The sequence below is a fragment of the Mercenaria mercenaria genome, chromosome 6, assembly GCF_021730395.1.
Source record: "Mercenaria mercenaria strain notata chromosome 6, MADL_Memer_1, whole genome shotgun sequence".
NCBI classification, from domain to species: domain Eukaryota; kingdom Metazoa; phylum Mollusca; class Bivalvia; order Venerida; family Veneridae; genus Mercenaria; species Mercenaria mercenaria.
The window spans coordinates 49,082,768-49,101,383 of record NC_069366.1 but is presented as its reverse complement, the minus strand read 5'-3'; the positions used below and the strand labels follow the sequence as shown (position 1 = coordinate 49,101,383).

General features: G+C 34.6%; 1 protein-coding gene across 1 annotated transcript in view; it reads left to right on the top strand.

Moving 5' to 3' along the window:
* LOC123548960 (guanine nucleotide-binding protein G(o) subunit alpha) overlaps nucleotides 1-9,291 on the top strand; it is a 38,639-nt gene extending 29,348 nt beyond the window's left edge. Inside the window, exons 4-8 of the mRNA XM_045336656.2 lie at nucleotides 96-256; nucleotides 1,112-1,240; nucleotides 4,494-4,623; nucleotides 5,419-5,572; nucleotides 8,996-9,291. Coding sequence (XP_045192591.1) covers nucleotides 96-256; nucleotides 1,112-1,240; nucleotides 4,494-4,623; nucleotides 5,419-5,572; nucleotides 8,996-9,183 — 762 coding nt within the window. The 3' untranslated portion in view covers nucleotides 9,184-9,291. The remainder of the gene's footprint in view (nucleotides 1-95; nucleotides 257-1,111; nucleotides 1,241-4,493; nucleotides 4,624-5,418; nucleotides 5,573-8,995) is intronic.
* Nucleotides 9,292-18,616: the final 9,325 nt, after the last annotated feature.

The window sequence follows — 18,616 nt, the reverse complement described above, 5'->3', positions numbered from 1 at the left end:
ATTGGCAAAGAGCATTCAGTTGGTTAGAAAGTCTAGAAAATTTAGTAGCCTTGGTGACAAATACAATATCAGTCCCGTATGTTTCTCTTTTTCAGTCCGATGCAAAAATGGTGTTAGATGTAATAGCACGCATGGAAGACACGGAACCGTTTTCTGAGGATCTGCTGGCAGCCATGAAAAGGCTATGGCAAGACGCTGGTGTTCAGGAATGCTTTGGACGGTCTAATGAGTATCAGCTTAATGATTCAGCGAAATAGTAAGTCTAATGAGTGCCAGTTAAATGATTCAGCGGAAATCATTCAGCGAAACAGTAAGTCTAATGAGTATCAGCTAAGTGATTCAGCGAAATAGTAAGTCTAATGAGTATCAGCTAAGTGATTCAGCGAAATAGTAAGTCTAATGAGTATCAGCTAAGTGATTCAGCGAAATAGTAAGTCTAATGAGTATCAATTGAATGATTCAGTGAAATAGTAAGTCTAATGAGTAGAGCTGTCAGCTAAATAATTCAGCAAAATAGTAAGTCTGACGTTGAAGTTTTAATTATGATAAGCTGACAACATCTGATCGTATAGCAAACATGTCAATTGGAAGCTATGATGATGAATCGTTAGAAGAGGTCCCTTGATATAAACACCTTTTTTTGTAGATGCAACAATTTTCAAATCACTTCAAGCTTAACTCTTATCCTGCCGAATTTCTATAATGAACTTGTCTATCTTTCAATTTGGACAGTACCATTAACTGTTAAATGGCGAGCAGTGCAGGTCATGATGAGACTTCACTGGTCGCAAAGGCAGAATCAGTTGTGTCCAGCATGATAAGGGTTAAGAATAATTAGAATAACAGTAAATATTGCAACCTTTATTGCATGTACTACTGGTCAAGATGATAACTGAGTTTACGTACAGATATCTTGAGACGGAATATTATTTGGAAAACTCATTTAGACAGAAAAAATAGCCGTTATAAGTACGTACTTCAAGAAGCATCTTCGAGAAGATGAGGGATATATTCAGTTCGTGTTAAATAGTGTTGCTCAATTTAAAACTATTTTTGACTTCATTTATATATCTGTCAGTCAGTGTTTTTAAGAAAACTTTTTACTTTTCAGTTTCCTTGACGACCTAGACCGACTGGGTGGCAAAGGCTATATGCCCACAGAACAGGATATATTACGAACGCGAGTAAAGACAACTGGAATTGTAGAAGTCCATTTCTCTTTTAAAAATTTAAATTTTAAGTAAGTGCATTGATACTCACTAAATATTTCAGACAGTAACACAATTAAATGCCACTTATAATTTTTATTGATCAATTTCATTTATATTTATGTATTTGTACTAACCATCCGAAATTAAGTGGACATGCACTATATTTCAATTTAAAACAGCATACATGTTGTGATCAAAAGGAGAAGGCTCACTTTTGCCCAAAAATGGCCTAAAAATTGAAAGTCTTTATCGAAGAAAATATCTGACGTATTTATCATTACGGGTGTGGGAAACATTCATTTTTATCTGAATTTTTAAACAAATCAGAAATTTTCAGTAGCTGTCGACCACAACCAAAAAAAAAAAAATGACAATAAATTTTGTGAAAGAAGCTGGATCTATGGGCAAAATATTTTTATGGTCCATGACTGTGCTCACAATTAAAAACATTTCTATGTGACCTAAATAGGGCAAAAACTGCCCATTTTCTAAAAAATATGTGGTTCCAGCAATATTCAGTGACATCTTTTGAACAAAATAATAAATCTGTTTCAAAAAAGCTAAATTCACTATAGAAGATCAATTTTCTGGTAGCAAACAATTTTTTTTTCATTTTTTACTAATTTGAAAACTTTCTGAATTGTGTAGGCCATATAAGGCTTAAGTGAATCTTGTCCTTTGGTGATACATCTGTTTCCTCTGGCGGTCTCGGGCTGGTAAACTGGTTTACATGGGACTCTGTGTAGGCTGGGCTGAATGAAGTTCATACGTCCAGATCAATTTGTATTAGATCATTACTTCAGAAATTACTTTAGGAATAAATGTCACACACTTTGCAGTAACAGCATTTTTATCATCATCATCAACACGTTTTCTATACCGTTAATGTAAGAGCTCTATGCAGGCAATATAATAGATCGTATCTAACTTTTCTGTTTCTACCGCGTTATGTTCTAAGAGTTGTTTTATCATTTTGGAATACTCATCGGGGAGAAAGTGGGGTTGGGAACGCTTTGGCAACAACAGAACTCGAGGAGCTATCGTCAAAAATATATGCACCATTTTTGTGAGTTAATATTGCCTTCAACAGGCACCAAGTTACACCGTTATACTTGATGCATCACCATAACACATGGGAGCCACATTTCAGTATCTCTACTTCAGATAAACACTTTCCTGTCTTTCACCAAGACAACCTGTTTCTCATCTGAAAGTATCCCTTTCCTCTAATAATTATCAACAGTCATTTGAAGTTTTCTTCGACACACGACCCTTGTCCTAACCCTGGTACTGCTTAGAGATATAACACTTTTTCTTCTTTCACTGTCACATTGCCGTGAAAAATATTGCCAGTAGTCTAGGCAATATAAACACTAATAATATTCTTTGAAGCCTTTCGGACATTTAATTTCATGACACGCCACCTTAAGGCTTCCGCCCATGTTTTTTTAGACTTCCACTTCTTTGCCCAGTTTCCACAGACCTACTCAATTTAAATCGTTTTAAAAAAATCAATCAATTTCAATAGTCCTGCATTTTGGCCACTAATTTGATCTACCGACTACAGTACAATCAATTTCTTCTTTTTTTGTGTTGTACACAGTTCAGCTACGCCGTTAGGTATTTTCACAAACAGCAAGGAAGATACTGATTTTTACGTGAAAAAAATCCTTCACTGGCGAAACATATAGTTTCAATTCCTATCAGTTATCCTATCATGAGTTAAATTGCTGCTCAAAAGAAAATTATGTACCTGGTGGCCATTTTTGGCGGCCAAATTTCTTTACAAAGTTGATTTGTCAGTCTGTTTACATCAAAGGTCACTTTAACAAGTAGCAGATTTCAAATGATTACATGATTCATTTTTACTAACTTGTCGCTTTTATGTCTTTAAGATATTATATATATTTAAAGAGCTTCCAAAAACTAAGGATGAAAGTCAGTATATGTACAGCAATGTTGTTTTCCCGGGACCACCACATAAAACTAATTCAAATAGATTTTGACTAAGCTTGATTCATTGGCTGTTTTAACGTCAAGAAAATGTAAGTTCTTGTTCTAAAGATATGTCACATGTACGTTTTCAATTGATCAATGCAAAAAAAAGCTAAAACCTGATCGGTGTTTAGTACATTGCCAAGCGTTTCATAATTTGTAATGAAAAATGTCATTTGCAAAACCTCGAGTCGAAGAGGGGTGGGTACGTTTTGACATCTTTAACCGCAGGGAAGCTACTTTACTTTTTATTACTATTACTGTGTATAGCTAAAGGTAATTGATATTTCTTCTTTTGTACTTTTTTCTTATATGCAGGTCAAGATATTTCTGAGAGTAATACTTAATATGGATCAGGTTTGACCCAGATTAAGACATTTTGTCAAATGGTTTTGGCATGGCCAGTCCTTATAAACTATAGACTATTATAGTAATATTTCTCCGGTTATACTTTTTAATATCTTATATGCAGGTCAACATATGTCCTAAATTAATACTTAATATGGATCGGATCTGAACCAGATTATGACATTTTGTTAAAATGTTTTGACACAGTCAGACTAAACTCTAATAGGTCATGGACGATTTCTGTACTTTTGTCATGTCTGACTAACAAAGCCTTCTGGCAGGGTTCTTAGTAGGAGTCTAAAGTTATAACCCCGTGTTGTAAGCTAGAACATTATTTTGTTTTGGGGCACACTTTTTGAACATTGACCAGTACAAAACTGTATTCTGAGATTGGTGCCCAAACTCAATCTTATAACTTTTGAACCTGACCAAGGGACAGCAAGAGATAAACAAAAAGGTTAGAAAAAGCTCAGATATGACCGAAACAATTGTATTGTAACTCTGTATCGAAAGAGTTTAAAATCAAAGAGTAGAGTGATTGAAACCCCTTGCATTGTAACTTTCTAATCAGACAGTGGAGTGATTGTATACCGGAGCCCTTTTCACAATGCGGAAATTCCATAACTTTATGTTGAAAAGTAGTGGACACAGTTAATCCGAGATTAATAAGCCCTTATTATAATATTTTTCAGTTTACATGAAACACATCTAAACTAGTAAGGACTTGCAACAGTATTCATAACTATCTGATAAATTACCCTTCATGTATTTTAAAACAAGGACGAAGATCCTAATGATTGGGACATGCACGTTATAGAACGCTGCCTAAACGCCATCGACCAGTTAAAAGGTAATGATGAATAAGCTAAGTCAAGTCCTGATCCAACGTATGTTGATGAATGAAGTCATATATTTATAAATTGCTTTAATATTTTGCAGATTATTTGACGTAGGAGGTCAAAGGTCAGAAAGAAAGAAGTGGATTCACTGTTTTGAAGACGTTACAGCTATTATATTCTGTGTAGCAATGAGTGAATATGACCAAGTCTTGCATGAGGACGAAACAACTGTATGTTTACAAATATTGTTATTACATATTTCTAAATATATTTGTTTTCTTGGGGCTTAAGTCACGCTGATACAATTTAGGCCATGTGGGGACTTTTCAGCTATAATTGGGGCAAGGCAACCTTCCCAGCATTATTGTTGGGACTGACAAACAACTAGATAAACCTTTGTCCCTTAACAAGTCAGCTGGAATGTGTTTTACATCCCAAGAGGGGTTTTGGTCCGTTACTTGAAGTATTTCCCTTCTTAAGAAGGGGGTTTGAGCCAACAGAGGTGACGGATTAGTTATTCGAGATCAGCGATGTCATGCATTCTGCTATTGAGGTCATTCAGAATTTAACTGCCATGTCAGATATGAATTACAAAAACATAAGATATAGGAAAAATACATGTTTTGTGTGTTTAAAACTAAAACAATGTATATTTACCTGCTTGATTTTCCTACATCAATGTTTCCATACTGTAAACACGTTACGTTACTTAAAATGTACTTAGTATGTTACATCGATAATTTCTTTCTATAATTTTGACTTTATTGTTTAGTTTGGCTTAAATACCGATTGAAATCATACATGTTATTAATAATAAAGGTATTAACCTTGTTGATTCTTTTCTAAATAGTATTGAAACGTTAAGCAATTTAGTCTTTTGATAAAAAACACTTAAATTTAATTGGATTTTGAATGAAATGAGTTGGATAATGTTCAAAAATTATCAAGGCAAGACTTTCTTTAGAGAAGTTCAAGCTGACAGTGTTTTTGAACGAGTGTATAATATTGTGTAATTTGCCTTTCAGAATCGTATGCAGGAAAGTCTTAAACTTTTTGATTCCATTTGTAACAACAAGTGGTTTACCGACACTTCTATAATTCTGTTCCTGAACAAAAAGGATTTGTTTGAAGAAAAAATAAAGAAATCATCACTTACAGTTTGTTTTCCTGAATATACAGGTAAGATGTTTTCCTTCCAAACAGTGATTTGTCCTTCAATAATATGCTGATTTGGAATGTATTAGTCTGAATATAAATATACACACGCTCGTTAGGACACAGATTGTTAATGTTCAATACATATTTTCACTTTCCTAGTTCTTTAACGTAGCACAGTTCTCACGGTATTTTTTTTAAAGAATGTGTTTATAATTTTACTTGCAGTAGAACTATTTAACTTTCAGTGACGTATATCTTCTATGTAAATGTACTTGTCCTATCAAACACCATTGCCATTTAACTTTATCTCATACAGAATATGTTTGTTTTCGGGGCTGCATTATTTTATGTAGGCTATATCCCTTTGCTCTGTCATCCTTGTCACATATCTGTATCACTCCTTTTTCTACATTTTGAAGTATCTATTGCCTTAAAACTTCCTTCTCGTCATTGACGTTTGAGTATTTCTTGAGGTTATTGCAACAAATTACCTTAATCAGAGTTGTTGTATTCGGCTCGAGTTGTTTTGCCTGGCCTGATCCGACCTCGTAAAATCCGTGAGAGCTGAATACATCCCAGATCAAGCTACTGTGATAGTTACCCTTTACCTTTTTGTTTTTAGCTGAAGCAAAAATAAATGACTATAAACTCCTCTGAAACACAAGAACTATTATTTACTGGGTCATGAATATTTCTAGTGCAGGCATTGCCATCTAGTGCAATACGGGGTTTTAGTTGTGTCAGTTCGTATTTTTAATGAAATACAAGCCGCATTTTTACGAATTATATAAAAATGCTACTATCAAATATTAGAACTGTTTTGATATTTTGTTTTCCTACTCCTCACTCACTGTTAAATAAATTTTTATGTATTTTGGGATATATTAGAAAAACGTTACCTTAAATGTCTGTTATTTGTATGGAGAAATGAGTTATGGCTTTTCAATGTGATTTAAGGAACATATGTGTTCAACTCCTCTTGCATTGTTTTGATGATTAGTTTTATGTTTAATACTGAGAATCAGCAAGATGGTCATCCAACTCAAAACGTGAACTAGAATTATTGCTTTTGATTTCAAGTTTATTTAACAAAATGAAGCTATCATTCAATTCAGAATTTAAATGGGCATTTGAGTAGCCGTTAGGTAACTAGTATTTAAATGAAGGTTTGAATGAAGGGCCTTCAGAATCTTTTGTTATAATCTTCATATAACCATAAGGTTAATTACTCCCTTTTGTTCTTTAGTAAGTCAGATATTGGTCAACATATCGAGGGCTTAGAGCGAAACTAGTCTATCTGCTTCTATTTCTATATACAGATAGACCAGTTTCGCTCTAAGCCCACGATATTTGGTTTGACAATTTGTATGTCACTTTTATAACTCGATGTATCTATTCACATGTCTCTGGAAATTGCCTTATCCGTGCAATACTTACTTATTTGGGTTTTACGGCGCACCAACACAGTATAGGTTATATGGCGCCAAATTATCTGTGCAATAAGCGATAATGGTACATTTTACCATATTGTTTTGACTGACTGATAGAAGTTTCAAGATGTATGCCATTGATTAAATATCAGTTACTTCACTAGTACATGTAGTAAACTCAGTATTTTCATGAAAGTTTTGGTAGTTATGGCAGGACATTTTCTAGAACTTGCAAAATCAAAGCTGACTACAAGCAAAAGGAGATGAACATGATGATATCAAGGCATAGTGACAAGGTGAGCTTTTGTGATCATGCAGCGTCCGTCGTCCGTCGTCCGTCCGTCCGCCCGTGCGTGCGTCCGTGCGTAAACTTTTGCTTGTGACCACTCTAGAGGTCACATTTTTTGTGGGATCTTTATGAAAGTTGGTCAGAATGTTCATCTTGATGATATCTAGGTCAAGTTCGAAACTGAGTCACGTGCCATCAAAAACTAGGTCAGTAGGTCTAAAAATAGAAAAACCTTGTGACCTCTCTAGAGGCCATATATTTCACAAGATCTTAATGAAAATTGGTCAGAATGTTCACCTTGATGAAATATAGATCAAGTTCGAAACTAGGTCACGTGCCATCAAAAACTAGGTCAGTAGGTCTAAAAATAGAAAAACATTGTGACCTCTCTAGGGGCCATATATTTCACAAGATCTTCACGAAAATTGGTCAGAACGTTTACCTTGATGATATCTAGGTCAAGTTCGAAACTGGGTCACGTGCCATCAAAAACTAGTTCAGTAGGTTAGATAATAGAAAAACCTTGTGACCTCTCTAGAGGCCATATTTTTCATGGGATCTGTATGAAAGTTGGTCTGAATGTTCATCTTGATGATATATAGGTCAAGTTCGAAAGTGGGTCACGTGCCATCAAAAACTAGGTCAGTAGGTCAAATAATAGAAAAGCCTTGTGACCTCTCTAAAAGCCATATTTTTCATGGGATCTGTATGAAAGTTGGTCTGAATGTTCATCTTGATGATATCTAGGTCTGTTTCGAAACAGGGTCATGTGCGGTCAAAAACTAGGTCAGTAGGTCTAAATATAGAGAAACCTTGTGACCTCTCTAGAGGCCATACTTATGAATGGATCTCCATAAAAATTGGTCAGAATGTTAATCTTGATGATATCTAGGTCAAGTTTGAAAGTGGGTCACGTGCCATCAAAAAGTAGGTCAGTAGGTCAAATGATGAAAAAACGTTGTGACCTCTCTAGAGGCCATATTTTTCAATGGATCTTCATGAAAATTGATCTGAATATTCACCTTGATGATATCTAGGTCAGTTTTGAAACTGAGTCACGTGCGGTCAAAAACTAGGCCTGTAGATATAAAAATAGAAAAACCTTGTGACCTCTCTAGAGGCCATATTTTTCGTGAGATCTTCATGAAAATTAGTGAGAATGTTCACCTTGATGATATCTAGATAAAGTTCAAAACAGGGTCACGTACCTTTGAAAACTAGGTCAATAGGTCAAATAATAGAAAACCCTTGTGACCTCTAGAGACCATATTTTTCAATGGATCTTCATGAAAATTGGTCAGAATTTTTATCTTGATAATATCTAGGTCAAGTTCAAAACTGGGTCACATAATATGTCAAATAATAGAAAAAACGACGTCATACTCAAAACTGGGTCATGTGGGAAGAGGTGAGCGATTCAGGACCATCATGGTCCTCTTGTAATTTACCATGTTTACAGGATAATGTAAATTTGATATGTTTACAGGAAATGCATGTTCATAATCACGTAGCAGTATATTAATTACATACCCGATATCAAAACATTGTCACTCATGTGGACGGGAAAACAAAACATTTTATTTCATTGCGAAATTACGGTATATTATGTGATTGTATTACATTTGCGTCAGTGAGCGTTTGTAAATAAGTCAAATTCTAGTTTTGTTGCACGTTATCAGAAATTCGTATCACTCTTAAGATGTGATTTTTTTTTCAAATTTCTAGGCAAGAATACCTACGAAGAGGCGGCTGCCTACATTCAGGCCCAGTTTGAAGCGAAGAACAAAAGTTCAACGAAAGAAATTTATTGCCACCAGACGTGCGCCACTGATACCAACAATATTCAGTTTGTATTTGATGCGGTTACCGATGTGATTATAGCTAACAATCTACGAGGCTGTGGCCTGTATTAGAGATAACTACCCTTCTTCAGGGACAAAGTATGTGGGGAAATATTGATTGGATTTCAGATTATGTGTGCTATACTGAGTGGTATCGTCTGTAATTCATCATTTGAAACGGTTCGCTGACTAAAAAATCGAAACTGTGGTTACAAGATGAAATTCGAAACCGCGGTTTTCATATAAACGTTGATATATGTGACCTTTGACATCAGTGTTAGCATTCAACTGACCGTGAATCAACCAAGACTGGTTGTTAAATGCTTGTTTTAACAACACATATATAGGTGATTTAAAAATTCACTATCATGGCCTTGAGAAGTTGAATGGTGTGGTCCATGATTTCTTGGATTAATTACAGGTATCCATAACTGGATTGGCGTGCGAGTTCCATAATGTAATTTTTATATTTGATGGTGTAATGATGCTTTTTGTGACCAAATATTTATTTGTGATGTCTGACCATGTATAGTAGCGCGCCCATTTTCGGTACATTTGTATCCGGGCATTTTGCTGTTAAGCTACTATAAATAGATTTATTGATTTTATGCGAAATGTCGAAGACTACGCGTGTCGCAAGTTGTTGTGTATTTATTTATCATACTATTTGCGTGTGTGTTCATGCCACATCGTGTCATCAAAAGCGGTGCGTGAAACATGCACGTTATATGAAACGTATTGTCTTTGTATTTTTCTATAATTTTGATCAATATTTTAGATGAGTGAGTGAGAGCATAGATAGTTTTAAATTATTATTTTGATTTTATAATCAATAAATTCATGAGTGTCCTGCTGTATAGCAGCATCTTTGACTGCGGAACCTACGACTCCTGATCATAAATCGTAGACATGACGGAACATGTCCTAAAACCTCTCACCTCACTGTCAATTAGATATAATCTAAACTGCCAAAGAACCAGAAAATTTAATTTCTCATAAACAATGACAAAAGTCATAGCTTGGGATCTTCAAAAGAGACATTCAACATTTTCTGAAAATGTGTCTGTTTTTATTTTTCATTGAATTCATTACAAAATTCTAAACACCTAACATAACATTTCAAAATCTACGGATGGCGATGAAAACCCAGTTCAGTCGGTTTTATTCATCATAATGTACCTCGAGGTGAAATATATATATTTACATCACTAAAATGACAATCTAAAATTCAAGGTTTTCATGTGTCTTGCCAGCCCCAAGATTCGCAGAGTTTCAAATGTCAAAATATCATTTATATGTATTTTGTAACTTCACAAACAGGCTACACTTTTTTACATTGATAAAATTCTTTCCTAGTAATTTTCACACAAGACAGAATAATATTGATCTGTTGCTTTTATAACAATGTTCTTATAATTTGGTCAGTTCGGAAAACTTAATTCTATCGACAACTATCTGTTACTAAATTTTCTAAATCGATGTTGCTCTCCTCCAAAAAAATGCCTGACAGATAATTGCTAATACATTAAAGATAATGTTTTTGTTTTTTACAAACTGTGATTACTTTTTGTACACTCCTCGCTCCTGGCCATGAATTTACAAAACTCTTAAGTCTTACGGCCTTTATTCTCATGTGACAGTAGATTGCCTGTTTGATCGGTTAAACTTCAGTGATACAAAGAAATACTTCAAGAAAGCAGCCCCCTTAACCTTGCTAAATTTCTAAAGTGAACTTGTCCATCTTCCAAGTTGGACAGTACCATTAACTGTTAAAAGGGATGCTTACCATAAAAGATACTGGCTAAATAGCGAACAGTGCAGATCATGATAAGACTGCACGGATGTGCAGGCTGATCATGATCTACACTGGTCGCAAAGGCAGAACCAATCGTGTCCAGCAATTTCCGTGTGATTACGTATTCTTTTTATACAGTTCGGTATTCTTAGGTCATAGATATAGCTCAACGAGCATACGGCTTTCCGGAATAATCCGAATGATGCCGAATTCGCACACAAAATATTCGTAATTTGTTGAGAGTCATTACTTGTCCTTAATTCGTGACCTGTTTGATTTACGCATGGTATGAATTTGAAATTGCTTCGAACAAACAGCTTTGGTCACTTGTTTGTATCTTCGAGGTTCTGGCCACTCCTAAAATTCCCGAGAATTATTAGTCCTTTATAGACCGGTAAGGTACTTTGTATGGCACTGCAATGATGTACTCACACATGTTCTTGCAAATATATATATGTATATAGTTTGCAATATAAACGTATGATGAAACTGTAAAGGTAAACGTTTACTTTGAAAACATTTTGCAAGACAGATATGACTTTTTAACAGTTTATATTTGTCTGGAAGATAAAAGGAGCACATATATTTTCCCTGTAAAACTGTATTCGGGCAACAGGAATTACTATTACCCTTTACATTGTCTGAAGACTATAAGTAATATCTCCCTAGGCTTTGGTGTTTTATAAATGAATGGCTATGTTCAGTGCTTAATGTTGTATAGATGTGTTCTAGATTTTAACAAGAAGAGTGGACATTTAGTAGGATAAAAGTGTGATGCTATTTTAAACTTTGTAAAAGTATACATGTAATAAATGTCTGTATAAGTGAGCATGACTTAGGCTAAATGTTGCGAATGTCTATGCTGTTCTTTTATCACATAAATGTATCCTTACATACATGTTAGATATATCTTAATTAATTACAAATCAATGTACATGTCCAGAAAAGTATCTGTGACAGATTCTGCAGTCTGAGCTGGTATCCATATGTTGACGCACGTGAAAAACGTGAACTTTTACATGTTACCTTGTATTGATCTTGGAATAAGTCTTAATGACAGGTCCATTAACCTTCATGTTATCACTTCATGCACGGAAATTTCGGTCTTTTGTTAACAATATTCCAGTAAGTATCCATTTATCTGGAAAATGAGAAAATATTTACAGTTTAAAAAGATACATTAATAGCATAGTATATGTGATTTATACCACTTGCCATAGGGCGTATGCCCCGGGAGTGCTGCATAAATTGCATGTACAAGAGACTACTTGCCATAAATGTTTGTGACTATATAAACTGTCCGGACCTTACCAGCGCTATAATTTTCAAAATATTAAAGTTATATAACACAGTATGTGCTATAAATTCCAAAACTTGAAGTTCTTGCACAGCACGGATAAAATGATTAGGGTTTAAGAAAAGTATGTCATGAACGAGATCAGGGGAAGAAATATTATCAAATATAATTAACAAATGGGATTTAAAGACACTTGCTTGTTTGCAGAGTACGATACAAAAGGCTGTGTATACCTTGTGAAGTTCATTAAAGCTGCGCGGAGAAACTGCAGCTTTTTACTTTTACATTTAAGATGAAAGATGAACTGTGAATAGAAAGACGTGGACAGGTCTAAAGGGCTCAATTGTATTTTGTAAGAATTTATACCAGTTTTGCATAGCTGTTTCATGGAACCTAGTTTAACAAAGATAAACCTCTGTCTGGAAATTTACTGCATAAAAAGAAAGTAATGAATTTGGAAGTAACCCATGGAAAGAACATTTTTTTAGAATCTCACAGTTTTACCAGAGAAAGCATATCTTATAAAGGGAAGTAACCGCAGAAATGAAACACGGGCATCAAATACATACAAATAATCTTGCATCAGTCCAGCTTTATTAATTAATCAATAGCTTAAGGACTTTCAAGAAGTTTACACTAAGAAAAAAAGACAAGATAAAACATTTTTTCCAAAACTTCCTTACATATTTTTCCTTTCTTTTACAAACAAAACTTGTGAACGAGTTGCTTCGATCATACTGTTCTTGGAAAATCTTGCCCAGTCTGGTTCACTGCTGAGTAAATATTGCCTTAGTCAGTTCTCTCCATTTCATTGTAACGTCTGTTGTTGGTTTATACATAGGTAGTACATGATGACAGTTCATCTTTAACTTCATCACATGTTTTTGGTATAGCTGGCATCAGATTCATTTCTTGTGTCGGGCATAATATATATGAAGACGATTTGTTTTACATACGAGATGGCGGTGTGTGGCTCTTTCTAAACTCATATGTAGAGGCAACAAGACATTCAACAAATTTATGTTAATTAACAATCCCATCAGCAATATTCTTCTCAATATCACTCATATTGATGGCCAGACACTAAATTATATTTTGAAAAAAATAAATGTTCTGTCGAGTCTTATTTTCATTTATGCAAATTAAGAACTTTTTGTCTCCTAAGAGACTATGTAAACATAAAATTTTTACTGTGACACTATGATATGAAAATATTTTTAGGTCAGGTTCGTTTGTTAATCTGGATGTTAAACATTTTAATCAAACGCTTGTCCTAGTCATGCAAGATTTGCCGCCATTTTTAATATTTATTAATTCTTATCTGAACAGATTTCATGTTTGTATTTTTTTCCATTAATGATGACATATGTATTTGTTTTACATACCTAGTCAAACATTTTTTTCATACTTTTTTGTCAGGACAAACGTACGCAAATACGTTATGTATTTCATTATTTATATTAGATTAATTATTATTTATTTGTTTACCCAAAATGTGCAATATATAGTTGAGCCGCGCCATGAGAAAACCAACATAGTGGCTTTGGGTTTGCGACCAGCATGAATCCAGACCAGCCGGCGCATCCGCGCAGTCTGGTCAGGATCCATGCTGTTCGCTAGCGGTTTCTCTAATTGCAATAGGCTTTGAAAGCGAACAGCATGGATCCTGACCAGACTGCGCGGATGCGCAGGCTGGTCTGGATCCATGTTGGTCGCAAAGCCATTATGTTGGTTTTCTCATGACGCGGTCCATATAGTTAACGTTTGAATAATTTTATGAGATTTTGGCTCATCCTTTACCTGAGCTGAGGTTCTTTTGTTGGACGTTACATTGTTGTTCGTCCGTATGTTTGCGGTATCATCTAAGGCTTCATAAAAATGTCAGCTTTAATTAATTGTAGATTTCTTACTGAATAAGATTCTACCCCCATCTTCTGATTGAGTTACAGTTTGAAAGACGTAAGTGTGAAAACAACACAATTTGTTGTAGAATCTTTTAACAAATTCAGATAACCGGACATATTGTCGCGTTCTTTCTTAAAGTTGTGCGTGCACGTAATGAATAGCTGTATTTCAGATTTAAAGCACAAAATTTATTGCTTGATAAAGAAGCCTTTAGAAGAATCGCTCATTGCTTTTTTTTTTTTTTTGACAAAACATTGTTTTCCGATTTGCTAGAGTAGTCTATTTTTAGCTCAAGGGGTTATAACATTTGTGTTTGTTTGTTTTGTTTTCATTTCCTTTTCATTGTATCTTTGATTTATTTTCTTTCGCGTAAACGGTTGTAAATAAGGTACAGCCAATTAAATTCGACAATATTTGAAAAGGGACCTTTAATTAGTTTTGTTCTACCATTGGTATCATAGTGTTCCTCGTAATACAGCATGTTTTACCGAAATTAAATCAGTTCAATGTAGGCTTAATAACAGAACAAGTAATCAGAAAAAAAGCTTGTTCCTGATATCGAAAATATACACATTTGCAGTCATATGTAGATTAACTACTTTTCGTCTTTACCTGCACGGAGTTCACGACACCTTGGAAATTTTCTCAACCACAAATATTATATGACTAGAAATTTCAATGGTTAAGTTATCACGGGATATCAATAAAGTGTTGAACAGTTACCTTACTTATATCATCAAAGCTAACGTAATGTAAATTTACTCAATATTCATGTATATAAGTATATTCAAACCTCATTTAAACTATAAGAATTTCAATATTACTTTTTTATTACATTAAAATGTATATAGGACAAAAATATCACATGTTTGGATACAGTTCTACGATCATTACCACTACACGTTCCGACATCATAAACGCATTGACGAATAGTTTGACCTTTGATATCAAGAAGTGCAGATTTATTGAATATTAAGTGTTTTTTTTTTCAAATGAGATATCACGTAATAAATACAAGCTGAAAAGAATGGATTTACTTAATTATATAAAGGTACCAATGTGTGCGCAAAATAACGCATTTCTTAATAAGAAAATATGTATCGCTAAGTAACTACATGAGTATATGGTAAAAATATAAAACTCTGAACTCTTGTTTGTAATTGCATGAATACAACTTAAATATGTCAGATCAGTACGTATGTCAGTACAGTAATACAACTTGTATGTCTGTACAGTAGATGTGCTTTAATTTGTCTACATGTTCAATTTCATGACTATTGTGTGTACTGTATTCTAAAAGAAAAAAACGATGATATTGCTTTACCATAGTGAATTTTGATTCGTACATGTGCTCTTTAAGTCCACGCGTATGAATGCATTTGTTATTTGTGAAAATCATGAATGTTCGTTTTTACTCTGGTGTTATTATTTTAAGCTAAGTCTTAGGTGGCGCTTTTAATCTGCAAACACAATGTACAATGCTTTATGTAAACAAAATTGATATTTAGATGTAACTATTATCAGTAACTTAATTTATCATGTATGCTAACATGTGTATATTTCAGTTTTCTAAAATCCATTCTGTATATCTGACATCATCGCAAATGATGTCATTCATGGTTACCGTGGCAATGTGATGACGTCACATCGCGTTGCCATGGTAATCACCATCAATATCAGACCAGCTGATACAATGTATGTTTATATGAACAAATTATGTCTGTGACTGTTATTGTCTATCTATCTCTAACATTAACTTGAAATAAAAACTTAGCATTTTATGAAAAAATAAATATTAGTTATTTTTATCTCCCCTGTATTAAGCCCATCATATGCGGGTGTATGGTAGCGATCGTTTAAATTGTTTTTGAATTAAATCATGTATTTTATACATGGAAAAGTAAAGCACTTTGAATGTTCCCAATAATGAGACGACGTGTCATGTGCAAGATCCAGACCCCTAGTTCCAAGGTTATATAGGCAAGAGACTTATCGTGTCGAGCCTTAAAGGTGTAGGTCCGAACCTTGTAATGTACCCTGTGTTCTACTGGTAACTCCCTCAGTACGGTGTAATATAACTGTGACAGGATCCTTGTGATAACACGAGACATGTTGCAATTTGTCAAGTGTGCTATTTGGAATACCACTTAAGAAGGCGTAGTTTAATCATGAGGTACCAGACAATTGACAAGGGACTTTGTGTCATCACTGGTAAAATACCATCTGATGTGACCTATTCTGAGTTTCTTTGCTGTTCCTCTCAGACTTTGTTGATTTTATCACAGAGTCACCGACCTTCGCCGAGACGGGAGTAATGTTTGAAGTGAACAACATTGCTTCTATTTCATCAGCATTATGCTTCAGCATATTGCAATGCATCCACGAGATAATTTCAACCAGACGACCCTCAATGCGGCACAATGCCTCACTTCTAGCAGTAACTTCTATTGGTTTTATTGACCGTGGCTTGATGAAGTGCTGTTCATCACTGGCTCGATAAAAGTGACCAGTATCCATATTCGCTTGAAGGCATTTTAGCAGGAATTCTTCCTTCTCACTTAAACTTCTCACCTAATTGGCTGATTTTTACAAAGCCTTACTGTCCTTTTTTGTCAGGATCCAGCAAGTACATTTGGTTATAGGGTTCTTCGACCTGATAAAGTCATGTGTTTGATTCACGAAACATACTGAAAAAATAACACCCATATGATGATATTTCTTTTTAAAACTGACATTTAACTTCATTTACGTAAGGGATCTGCTAGAATTTCTTTCAAACCTTTGTCGTGTTGAGGTTTATATAGATGTAATAAAAGTTTGCCATAATTGCAACACTTACGCAATTGACGTTTATTAATTTTGCCGTGTTTCAGTGTTTCAAATAACATAGGGAAATATATTTTATTCTTAATCAATGTCAAAATTGTGTATATGTATGTTTGGTCTAACTAATAACCTGATAAGGATGTCATCCACATTCATAAGTCTTGTTTATGCTTTCTTTTAGACAAAGTTTCCAGATTTCGTAGACGAAGGGAAAATTGAAGCATGGGCACTACGTACTAAATAAGAGTAAGTTAAAATCATTGGCACATGTCCATTTAATTATTGATAATAAAGCAATACAGTAGGCCCCCTCCAAACTGGTTCGCCCTCAAGTTACAAACAAGAAGTACGAGGGTGTTTTAGTAATTTTTGTCATTGGCCTTCGCATGCCTAAATTATCTGTCAGACTGAGACAATGTTCACGTCATCTCTGTAAAAGTATTCTCGACAGAACAGAAACACCCCTTGGTATACTGACCAATAGCATCTCTAGCGTTTATGAATAAACTTATGCCTTTCCAACCTTTACTCTTATTTTGACAAAATTGTTTGACAGCTTTATTGTATTACTTCATTTTTGTTGAACTTGTGTTGGTTTTACCTTGTTTGCAAGGATTTATACAAGAGAGCCGCTAGAATATGAGAAAATGGCATATAAAACCTTTTTGCCGCTTTTTGTCCTATTTTTGCAATGATCGGCCTTGCGTGACATTTACTCAAATACTGTTTGTTATTTATGCGTCGCTAGGGTTCAGAATTACAAAACCAACTTTCATTCCCAATTAGCAACTCGAAAATGTTCCTAGGACTGTATTTTTTTTTTTTTTTTTTTTTGTATTTTGGTCACAGTTTAAACGCTTGACCTTTGGTCTAGTGTCAACAAACTGGCGACCCATCTAGTACAGACATTTTTTTAAATTTCAAACGGTCAGTCAAAATATGATGGACGATCCCTTCTAAAATGCCTTTAGTGTGGGCTATTTGAGAAATGATATATCAACCATTATCTTTAACGGCAGCAATGTTTCCTTTGTAGCTACAGGGACGGTTACTTTCTTTACGCCTTTTAGACCCCCTTCCCCCCAACCCCCCCAAAAAATGTTTAACTCAACGAAAAACTGCTCAAAACGTCATTACAGAACTACCGTGAATACGACACAATTCAGAAAATATCTCTTGCAGATACCCGCAAAGAAACCTTGGCCAATTCTAACTGGATTAAATCGCTATTTCACAGGTATGTTGACTAAACATTGTTTATCAAGTACATGAAACTCACATGCTGTTACGTACAATGGTTTCTATGGCAGAACTAATTGCTCCGCTAATCCGGATACCCCTCTAAACATGAAAGAGAGCTTGATCCCAAGACCATCCTACTTGGAGAGGTTCTACTGTATACTACACATGTAAGAGGAGATATGATGGCTGTTTGCATAAAAAGTTCATGATTTACTTCTGTAGCCCGAACCTTAGTTTGTATTCACAGTATTATGACACATTTGGGCAGCCATTCAAATCTATGCGTGTATTCAAATTTTAAAGTATCATTTATGTCCCCTGATAATTTACATGGAGAGAGAAAGTCTGCCTGGCGCTAAATTTGGATACATTTAATGTTTTCTACGACTAAACTGTTTGGAAACTGAGGCCGTAAGGTTAATTGAAAAAAATGAAACCTG